The sequence below is a fragment of the Peromyscus maniculatus genome, chromosome 8 (genome assembly GCF_049852395.1).
Source record: "Peromyscus maniculatus bairdii isolate BWxNUB_F1_BW_parent chromosome 8, HU_Pman_BW_mat_3.1, whole genome shotgun sequence".
NCBI classification, from domain to species: Eukaryota; Metazoa; Chordata; class Mammalia; order Rodentia; family Cricetidae; genus Peromyscus; species Peromyscus maniculatus.
The window spans coordinates 87,111,774-87,122,500 of NC_134859.1; the positions used below are offsets into that span (position 1 = coordinate 87,111,774).

The 10,727-nt window shown below is 53.0% G+C and overlaps 1 protein-coding gene across 1 annotated transcript; it reads right to left on the reverse strand.

Moving 5' to 3' along the window:
* Nucleotides 1–4,391: 4,391 nt before the first annotated feature.
* On the reverse strand, nt 4,392–8,857 carry Krt15 (keratin 15). Its single transcript, XM_006992864.2, has 8 exons — nt 8,113–8,857; nt 7,151–7,233; nt 6,875–7,031; nt 6,299–6,460; nt 6,075–6,200; nt 5,676–5,896; nt 5,251–5,276; nt 4,392–4,787 (listed from the first exon to the last, which is right to left on the reverse strand). Exons 1-8 carry the CDS (start codon nt 8,599–8,601, stop codon nt 4,675–4,677), a joined length of 1,377 nt encoding a protein of 458 aa, XP_006992926.2. The 5' UTR covers nt 8,602–8,857; the 3' UTR covers nt 4,392–4,674.
* Between the last annotated feature and the right edge of the window lie 1,870 nt (nt 8,858–10,727).

Genomic DNA, 10,727 nt, shown 5'->3' on the forward strand with positions numbered 1-10,727 from the left:
TCAGCAGGGTCAGCAAAGACTTTGGATGAGAGGAACCTGAGTTTCAAGCCTCCATTGGCCACCAGGTAGCTGTGTGACCTTAGGAAAGTTGCTCAACCTTCCAAGGCCTGAATGGCCACAACTGAAAAGCAGGTATTAGATGAGTGAGCACATACGGCTTATCAAATGCCTGAGATGCAAAGGGCATGGAGCAAGGAGAGAATTGCCGGTGAGGAAATGCAAGCTCATTGTTAGACGGCCGGTCTGAAAATCCTCCTGGGCCCCCACCCTGCACTGACACACAGCTTCGCCTTCCTCCCTCTCTGGCCCCTGCATAGCACACATAGCAACCGAGCAGGTGGCAGGTGGCTCCTATATCACTTCCTCTACCCTATTTGAGGACACAGTCCTTGGCCACCTCTCCGAACACAGCTCCTGGTGCAGAGAAGCCTGAGAAGCTGTTTGGGAGCCTTTGTCTGTGTGTGCAGGTGATAAGACAAGGCACACAGAAGCAGCATTCAAGGAGCTACCCCAGCTCCCAATCTTAGGAGCAAAGCTGTCCTGCTGGACCTCTTTCCTCCCATTGCCCTTGCAGGTGACCACCACAGAGACACACTTCCAAGAGACCAGAGACTATCCAGAGCCATGTATCAGGCAAGATCAGTGAAGGAGAATGAGCTCCATGTACAGGGTCAGCAAATGCTGATGTTTGACCCACACAGAGGGTCCTGCAGAAGGTCCAGTGCCTGGTTCTTCTCCAAGGTTCCAGGTCACCATGTCCAGCCATACTCTTCATTACACAGGTTGGAAAATTGAGGCCCAGAGAAGGAAAAAGACCAGCTTCAGTCCTCTGGGAGATTTGGCAGACATATCTCATGCCTGCCCTGGGAAGGCCAACCTGAGCTGAAGACACACCCAAGGCCATAACCTCTCTCTGTAGGGATGGGAGGGGGATCATCTGCTGCCTGCTTCCTCCGGTTGGCTGCAACCCAAGCCTGACCTCAGCCCAGGACAGACAGAAAGTGTACCTCTTCTGCTCAGAAACTATTTAAGGGCTCATAGGACATGAGCCACCTCAGGGTACAGGCATCCCCAGGGACAAGGCAGGAGACAAGTTCCAAGAACATCTTGACAGCCCCATTGGGGATCCCAGGAAAGCAGAATAGGTACTCCAAACCAGCATGGTGGCTCACTCCTATAAACCCAGTCGTCAGGAAGATCAGGAGTTCTAGGTCATCTCTCTCCTCTTCTCCCTGTCCCGTCCCCCTCTCTCTCACACACACACACATGCATACACGATATTTTCACGTTTATCTTATTACTTATTTGTGTGTCTATGTGAGCGAGGTTGTCCTCGGTGCACCAATGGAATTCAGAGGACAACCTATGGAGGTTGGCTCTCTCCTACCATGCGGATCCTGGAACTCAAACTTAGGTCATCGGTCTTGGCCACAAGCCGCTTTTCCTCGCTGAGCCGCACCACCTGTCGGAAAGGCAGCTTCTCCTCCTCCCTAGACTCAAGGTCCAGCTGCAGGAGAAAGCTAGCAGATGGCACCCTCAGTCTGAACCCTCTCTTGCCTTAATACTGCAGCTTCTGCAGAGGTGGTTGTTGCTTGTTTGTTTGTTTGTTTGTTTGTTTGTTTGTTTGTTTTGCAAACTGAAGACAGAAAGATACAGGTGCTATGAAATGTTCTGTATGTCCTGTGGGAGCCCGTTCTTGGGTTCCTCATGGCTTTACCCAGCAGGTCTGCATAGAGGATGATTAGGACCACAGGCCTGAGTGCAGGTGTCTGCACTTGGCTGTGCTGGGGGATGGTCTGTATGTCAAGTTGCTCTGATTGGTCAATAAATAAAACCTGATTGGCCATGGCGAGGCAGGAAGTATAGGCGGGACTCTATAGAAAACTCTAGCTACATACGGGCTTGGTTCAGAAGGTCTGAGGCCTCTCCTTGGGGGCCCGAAGGCCTGTGAGCAGAGCAGGAACAGGGCTAAGCTTCTGCCACGTGGGCCAAAGGAGGCTTGGTACAGAACCTGGCTGTTCTCAGGATGGGGAAAGGCATGGATTGCAGTGAATGTATTAAGCATCCTTCCATGTGAGCATAAGCCACGGCATAAGAGACAAAGGCCTTGCACCAGGACAATGTTTTGTTTTGTTTTGTTTTGTTTTGTTTTGTTTTGTTTTGTTTTGTTTTGTTTTGTTTTGTTTTGTTTTTGTTTTGTTTTGTTTTGTTTTGTTTTGTTTTGTTATCTTTTTGGTTTTTTGAAACAGGGTTTCTCTGTGTAGCTTTGCGCCTTTCCTGGAACTCGCTTTGGAGACCAGGCTGGCCTGGAACTCACAGAGATCTGCCTGGCTCTGCCTCCTGAGTGCTGGGATTAAAGGCGTGTGCCACCACCGCCCAGCTGCACCAGGACAATCTTGCTGACGGTATTTCTTTATGACATTTGAACAGGCTGCCTGGAGGTCCCAGTGAGCACGTGTCTTTAGAAGGTTGTGTCTCAGTGTCTGCTACCTCCTGTCATTGGGGGAAAAGTGAGGATCTAGGATCAGAGGGACTTATCAGGACCCAGTATTCCCATTTCTGGCCTGAGACCTCATTCAAATTAACCTCACATTCCTGGGCCTCCATTTCCTTTTCTGCAACCGGCCCTGGAGGCTGACAGCCCTTCACAGTGCTGTTGGGACACTTAATGAGATCGTATCATGGGAAGCCCTGCCCGTGGCCAGCACAGTGTAGACACTCCTTAAATCCCATTTCCTGCCTTCAGCCTAAGGAAGTCTGGCCTCCCTGTGCTGTCTGGAGACACACTGTCCCTTCAGTCTCCTCAGAAGAGCAAGCACTATCTCGGTCAAGGGTCTGTGGAGAAGGGGCTTTGCCCATGCACACAATGCCAACCCTCTCCAGGGGCTTGGTGCTTCCCTTAAAGACCAGACAGAGCTTCCCCCAGCCTTCTCCTCCCAGCAGGACTAAAGGCTTCTCCCTCCCATCCCCAGCCCTCACCCAGACCTGACACAGCCCAACTGAGCCACCCGGCTCTCTCCACTCCCTCTTCCCACACTCTGTGCAAGGCAATGGGATCTGGGCTCCAAGGACATAGCCCCAGATCAGAGGCAATCAGCAGGTGTGTGTGTGTGTGTGTGTGTGTGTGTGTGTGTGTGTGTGTGTGTGTGTGTGTGTGTCTGTGTGTGTGTCTGTGTGTGTGTCTGTGTGTGTGTCTGTGTGTGTGTGTCTGTGTGTGTGTGTCTGTGTCTATGTGTCTGTGTGTCTCTGTGTGTGTCTGTGTGTGTGTGTGTCTGTGTGTGTGTGTGTGTGTGTGTGTGTCTGTGTGTCTGTGTGGACACTGCTACTGTAATGGGCCCTGGGAAATGCTGGGAATGGGGAGCAGGCACAGAGGTCTGGATCAAGGAAGGCAGCGAGGGCTAGAGTTGCTTTTGACCTTGGGAAAATCAAAGGGGGCTTCCTGGAGCCAGTGTCTTCCCCTCTAGGTGACTTGTGTGACCTTTGGAAGGAGATGTCTGCTTCAAAGGGACAAAGTACAGCTTTTCAGAGGGACAGAGATGGGCTTGGCTGGTCATCCTGAAGGCTAAACATGCCTCACTAAACAGAAAGGGATGTTCAGTGTGTGAGGTAAGGACAGAAGCCAGGAACGGGGTCTCACAACAAGCTGCAAAGGGCCATGGCCTAGGACCCCAGAACAAGACCTGGTAAATGAGTCATGTAAGTATGAGATGCAGTCCATCCCTGATGCTTACTGCGCATCCGCCAGGCTACCAAGCAAGCCCTTCATCTCTACAGCAGCAGGGTCCTCACTGCTAAGACGGGAAGGACAACCTCTGACCACCTAACATGGTGAGTATCAGACACGGGAATGAGTGTGCCTAGCACAGTGACAACCAAACACTCGTGTGCAGGCGTCACTTGAAAATAATTATTGAACGTGTGTCCTATGCTAGGTGTCCCAAAGTACCCCAGGGAACCGTCCCAGCCCCACTTCCACCCCTCCCTGTTCCCCCATCCCATGTGATGTAGAAAAATGAGCCACCTTTTGGGGCCACAACCCTCTGCACACTCAAGAATGAATGAATACACACTCAAGGCAGTGGTGGCGCACGCCTTTAATCTCAGCACTCATGAGGCAGAGGCAGGTGGATCTCTGTGAGTTCAAGGCCAATCTGGTCTACAGATCAAGTTCCAAGACAGCCAGAACTACACACACACACACACACACACACACACAAAAAAAAAAAAAAAAAAAAAAAAAAAAAAAAAAAAACCTGTCTTGAAAAAAAAAAAAGAATTATGTATGATTGTACAAGGAGAAAAAAACAAAACAGAGAGAGGTACGTGTCAGAATGGTGACCTCCTCGGAACTGGACGCCACCAAGAAATACTGAACACATGACCAAGGGGCATTTGTGAAAAGAAAAGTGATTCTTTATTGAGGGAACAGACAACCATACAAAGGTCAGTTGCTTCACGCACCTCTCCGCTCAAAAGGAAGCAGGGAAAGGTACAACAGGAAGAGCGTGCAGAGCCTGGAGCTGGAAAGCAGAGAGACTCTCTTCATCAGGTCACTCTCCGAAAGCATGGACTGGAGTCTGCTTTTCCAACCTCTCTGGCCTGCACCTCTCTCAGCCCAGGGAGAACAGGGGGCATGGGGGGAATGGCAAGGGTCTTTTCTCCTACACCAGACACTTAGATTTCTCTCTTACGGGAAGAAACCACCTTTCCATCGACTGACTCCTCCACACTAATGTGGAAGTTGCTGCTGCTGCTGCTGCCGCCGCTGCCTCCACCTCCCAGGGAGGCTGCAGAAACAAAAAGCAAGCTTCAGCATGGGGGACTTCCGCAAGCAGGCTTAGGCTCTGGGAAGATGGACAGCATCCCTGTGGAGAGCCACTGGCCAGTCCCTCTGGAGCTGCCAGGAGGTCTGATGAACTACTGGTCAGAGGTGAGAGCTGGTAACCCAGCAGTGAATGATACAGGGGATTTCAAGCTGTGCCTGAACAGGAGTTACAGTGAGTATCACACCAGCTTGAAGGTGAGATCAGGAAGGAAAGCCCTGATCAAAGCCTGCTCAGCCTGAAATGTTCTCAGGAAACTTCTAATCTCAATTCCACCTAGAGTCCGTGGGAAAAGGGTATATTCTGGAGCAGGAATACCCTGACTTATTGGGACATCTGTCTCTTCCTCCTTCCTCCCCACTGTAAGTAGAATGGTGCCTCCAATACTCTGCTCCCCACCCCACTGAAGGGCTTTACCCTCTCTTACCTTCCCTGGCACCAATACCAGCCATCCTGAAAGAGACGGGACAGTGGGTGTTAGCCAAGGAAGAAAGCTCCAGTCTCCCGAAGGGAACCCCTGGTGGACACTGAGCGATCCTCTCCAGCCCCCACACCACACATGACTTTTCTAAGGGCTAGGACATCCTGGTGGTCAGTCCCTTGGGTCTGCCATCCCAAATAGACAGAGCAGGAGCTGTAGTCGTGCCCTATCCATCATTCACAGGAGAAGCACAGGTCCAGGGAACAGACGTGATACACCCAAAATAACAACTAAACACCAGAACAGACTCTAGACTCCTTAGGTCTCATTCCACTCAACAAAGCAGCTCTCGGGATACCCTGTTTCCCTGATGGTCCCAAACACAAGCCCATTTGTCCCCTTCCTTTCTTTCCCTGCACCTGAACACCTACTTAGCATCCTGGCCCTCGAGCAGGTTGCGGTAAGTGGCGATCTCCTGCTCCAGCCGAGTCTTTATGTCCAGCAGCATGTTGTACTCCTGGTTCTGAGCCTCCATCTCACAGCGGAGCTCGCTCAGCTGGGTCTCCAGGCTGCTGATGAGCCCCTGGATCTGCTGCAGTTGTGTGGCATAGCGGCACTCCACCTCTGCCAGGGAGTTCTCCAGCCCAGCTTTCTGGTAGGGCAACAGATCCATAAACCCATCAGGCTAGAAGGCAACCCGCTGAAGACAGAGGGTTAGGGAGGATGAGATGGAGTGCCCGGAATGACCACTGTGTGGGATGGGGGTTGAGGCTTTACCAGCCATGGAAGATGGGTACATGTATCACCCAGGAGGGCCAGGGTGGCCGTACCATGCTGAGCTGGGACTGCAGCTCGATCTCCAGCCCCTGCATGGTGCGTCTCAGGTCTGTGATCTCTGTCTTGCTGGTCTGGATCATTTCTGTGTTGGAGGCCACCTCCTTGTTCAGCTCTTCAGTCTGCAAGTCACACATGAGAAACATGAGCCTCGCAGGCCTCCTCAGAGGCCTGTGGAGTGGGGAGGCGGGGAGAGCAGAGCTGAGGGAGTCAGACCCACCTTACTGAAGAACCAAGCCTCTGCATCCCGACGGTTTTTCTCTGCAATGGCCTCGTATTGTTCCCTCATCTCGGCCAGCACATGGGTCAGGTCCACCCCAGGTGCTGCGTCCATCTCCACATTGACCTGGCCAGCCAGCTGACTGCTGAACTCCTTCATCTCCTACAAAGGGGAGAGTGGGGGAGGGGGGGACACCATTTTAAGACAAGGCTATAAAACAGACCTGACATCTGGAGTCTTGGGGCTAACTGACTCTGTCGCTAATTTGCAATGTGACCTTAGCACATCACACCACCCTATCTCTGGTCCCCAATGGATCACGTGGACCCCTCAGCTCTGAGGAGCTCTCTTGCTCCGGGTCCTATGAAACAAGGACCTCGAGATAATAAGCCCACAAAGCAAACCAATCCTGCAGTTCACACCTGACCTGGCCTTGGGTCCAGATTACCAGAGAATAGTGTCCCTTCTCATCCACGGGGCCCCTGGGGTACATTTCTGAACCACTAAGCCTTCAGCGGACTGTGACAAAAGAAAGACAATCCTGCCATTCTGCCTCCCACCCTGTCCTGCGGTCACCTCCTCGTGATTCTTCTTCAGGTAGGCCAGCTCCTCATTCAAGTGCTCAATCTGCATCTCCAGGTCGGTCCTAGCCAGGGTCAGCTCATCCAGCACCCGGCGCAGCCCGTTGATGTCGGCCTCCACACTCTGGCGTAGGGCCAGCTCATTCTCATACCTGGGGAGTGGAAAGGAGCCCAAGTCAGGGAAGGTGAGGGGCCCAGGTTTCTGAGTCAGAGAGGAGGAAGGCTGGGTAGCGGGAGTGCTGTAGACAGCGGGGAAGCAATGGGAACTCACTTGAGCCTGAAGTCATCTGCTGCCAGCCTGGCGTTGTCAATCTCCAGGATGACACGCGAGTTGTCAATGGTGGCAGCCAGTATCTGCAGGAGACAGAGAGCTGTACTTAAGGGCTGCTGTTTTTAATGTCCTATGCCCAAGTTCCCCTTTGCCAACCACTCCCCCGTCTCCACTCCCTGTGCGCTTTCGTAGTGCTAACCCACACTACCTTCCTGTGACACCTTCAAGGCATAGAAAACTAAGGGGGCAGCATTGCCTGGGATTGCCTGTGGGACATGGCTAGCCAAGGCTGTGCTGCAGTGGATGCAGTCGGCTCTGGCAGGTAAGGGCTCTCCAGAGACACTCTCAACCAGCCTACTTGGGCACAGCTCACAGTGGCAGCCTCCTGCGTGCCTTGACAGGGCCCTTTGTCTCCAAAACATTGCAGCCATTAGGAACTTGGACAGCAGCTAAGGAAAGCGTTTACAGCTAAGGAAAACAGATCTAGTCAGTAAAAGGGAAAGTGAGGGGGTGGCCCAGCCCGTATTGAGTTCCCTGGTCTCCTAAGATCCAACAACGATTTCAGCAATAAAGACATCCTTAAGGGCTGAAGCAAATGGTCCTGGCATTTTAGGACTCAGGAGGCTGCGCCTGAACAGCACGCAGGTCAAAAAGTTAAAGCAATCATTTACAAAAATCCCTGCAAGCTTGGTAGGGCAGGGAAGAGGAGTTGCTCTCGTTCGTTGCCCCCATCTGCAACCCCATGTATCCAAATCAGATTCCCAAGACCACTCCCTCCCCCGGCACTGCCAAGTGGAACAGAGGTGTTCCCACCTGTGCCTGGAAAGCAAGTGTATCCCAGCCTTGCTGAGGTTACACAGCAGTAAAGGACTTAGTCTCTTAGTCAGCAGTAATGCTGATGTTACAGATGTGTACGGGGCACCAGCTGCCTGTTTCCCTCTGTCTGACATGTAAGGACTTACTTTGTCCCGGATCTCTTCCATGGTCTTAAAGTAATGGCTATAGTCTCGCTCTGGACTGGCTGGGCTCTGCTTCTGGTACCAGTCTCGGATTTTCACCTCCAGCTCCGTGTTAGCCTGCTCCAGGGCACGCACTTTGTCCAGGTAGGATGCCAGGCGGTCATTGAGGTTCTGCATGGTGATCTTCTCATTGCCAGAGAGGAGACCTCCATCGCCACTGCCAAAGTCACCAAAGCCACCACCAAAACCCCCACTGAAGGCTCCACCAAAACCACCACCAGCACCACCACCAAAACCACAACTCATACCACCGCCATATCCCCCTCCGGCCCCCGAGGAGACAAACCTAGCAGAAGAAGAAGAGATGCTTCGGCTCCCGCCTCCCCCGTAGAGACTCCCTCCACCAAAGCCGCCTCCACCAGCACGGAGGGAACCCCCTCGGGTAGAGCCACCTCCAAAGGTGGAGGAAGTTTGCAAGAATGTGGTGGCCATGGTCAGGCAGCCTGTGCCTTCTTGTCCTTTTCAAGCAGGAGAGACTCCAGCAGGAGCTTCTGAGCTGGGCTGAAACCAGGCTACAGTGCTGTCGACCCTGGCCTGGGACTCTTTATATACCCTTGGGAGGGGGTGGGGGCCTCGCCTCCTCCCCCTGAGTGGAGCCAACTCCTCTGCCTTCCAGACAAACACAGCTGCCTGCACACCCCCATGGGGCTCGCTTGTGGGGAGTTCTTCTTTTCTTTTTTTTTTTTTCCTTAATGCAACAAAAGAGATGATTCAGAGTTAATGGGGTTTTGCTCTAGGCCACAGTTTTAACACTTGGATTACAGGTTCATTTCTCACTCCAGGAAGAAGCAAACCCTGGCCATAGCACAGCTCCTAAGGGTTCTCTCATGCCCCATCCCGTTAGAGGAGCCAGGCCAGCTCTGCCCACCCCACCCCACCCCACTGCTAGCATGTGAGTCTCACCCCGAGGTAGATAGCTCTCTGCTCTACTTCCCTGCTCTGTGTCTCCCATCACTGCCCTGTCCTCCCTACTCAAAGGCCCTGTGCATGCATGAGCCTTCGAGACATGGAAGTCCCTAGGAATGTGACCACAGGGCAGGCTGAGGATAGGATCTTGAGTCACATTCCAACTGAGGTGACCAGAAAAGCCAGTACCTGTCCGCCTTTCCCATCCCTGATGCCTGGGAATGCTCTCTCCTCTCATCATTCCCTCCACCACTCCAGAAGTCCTTCCTGCCTCTTCAGTCCTGCTCCCCCCACAGCCCCCCAGCCCATGGCCCTGGCTAGGTCACAAAAGCCCAGAAGGCTCAGGCTGACAGGAGTCTGATTGATGGCCCTGTCACCTGCCAACTGCACATGTCACTGAACCTTTGCTTGCTCCTAAGACGCGTTGGGGCAAACCTCTGCAGATAAGACTCGGGCAAGTTCCAGAAAGCCCCCGCCTTCTCCAGCAAGAGACATGTCCCTGCTTAGCAGGGCCAGATTAACCCCCATTTGCCTTGTCAACTGCTGCCAGCTGGGGAGGGGCTGAGTTAGAGGCTCTGCGTGCCTAAGTACTATGAGGAAGAAGGGGGGGTGGTGCTGACAAGCAGGTGGAAGGCATCGGAGCTCAGCGCCCAAGGGATCAGTCACTGAGGCCAAAAGGACAGCCCCACGTTCAGGAGGGTCCTTTGGCACCAGCTCAATAGTCGGATTTCTCTGAGCTGATGGCACCTGGGCAGTGCCACCCACACTGGAGAGAGCCCAGGGAGGCCTGGACCTGTGTTTGAACCCCATTTCTATCAACGACTCCTGTGGAATTCCGCACATATCGCTTTCTAAGGCTCAGCTTCTTTGTGGTATAGGACATTCACTTTTTAGGACATGCTGAGACTCAAGATTTCCATCCTGCCTCCCCCTGACTCCCCATCGTCCATCTGAGGCCAGTGATGGCTGCAGGTCCGGCATCTGAACCTCCTGAGAGCCCACCAGGAAAAACTCTGTCCTTGAACTGAGAGCTTTCTCAGGCTCGGCAGCTCCAGCTAGCCATCAGATGACCGACCCTTCTTTCGGCTGTGACAGGATAATGCCCCATACTTTCATGATTGACAAAGTACCTTTGTATCCACAATCCCCTCTAATCCCATGACACAGAGCACAGCTGTGGCCCAAGGTTCAGAAGGAACGAGATTCAGACTCGAAGGGGTGACGCCGCTGTGAACACAGGACGGCCCACCTGAAAAGGGGATTACCAGGACTATGTCAGACTTTGGACCCCGCCACCCCCACCCACCCACCCACCCAAGCAAGATATAGAGAACTTTCCTTTTATCTGAACCGGGTTAAAAGGAGAACGGCAGGCCTCAGGGAGAGGGCTCCTCACCAGCTTCACCGTAAGCCAGGCATCCTGGGGCTGGCTCCAAACAGTGTAGTATTGTCTTATGGGTGGGAGGATATTGTCTTTTCCTTCCAAAGAAAAATAATCAAACCCAGATCAGTCGGAGCTCATTAAAACCTCTGCAGACATGGCGGCCCCAGCAATTAACACAGAGAACAATTAATCTTCCATCACCCCAGGGTGAGGGAGAACTGGACACCAGCCAGCTCCCCTCTGCACCCTAACTCCCCACCAGCAGCCC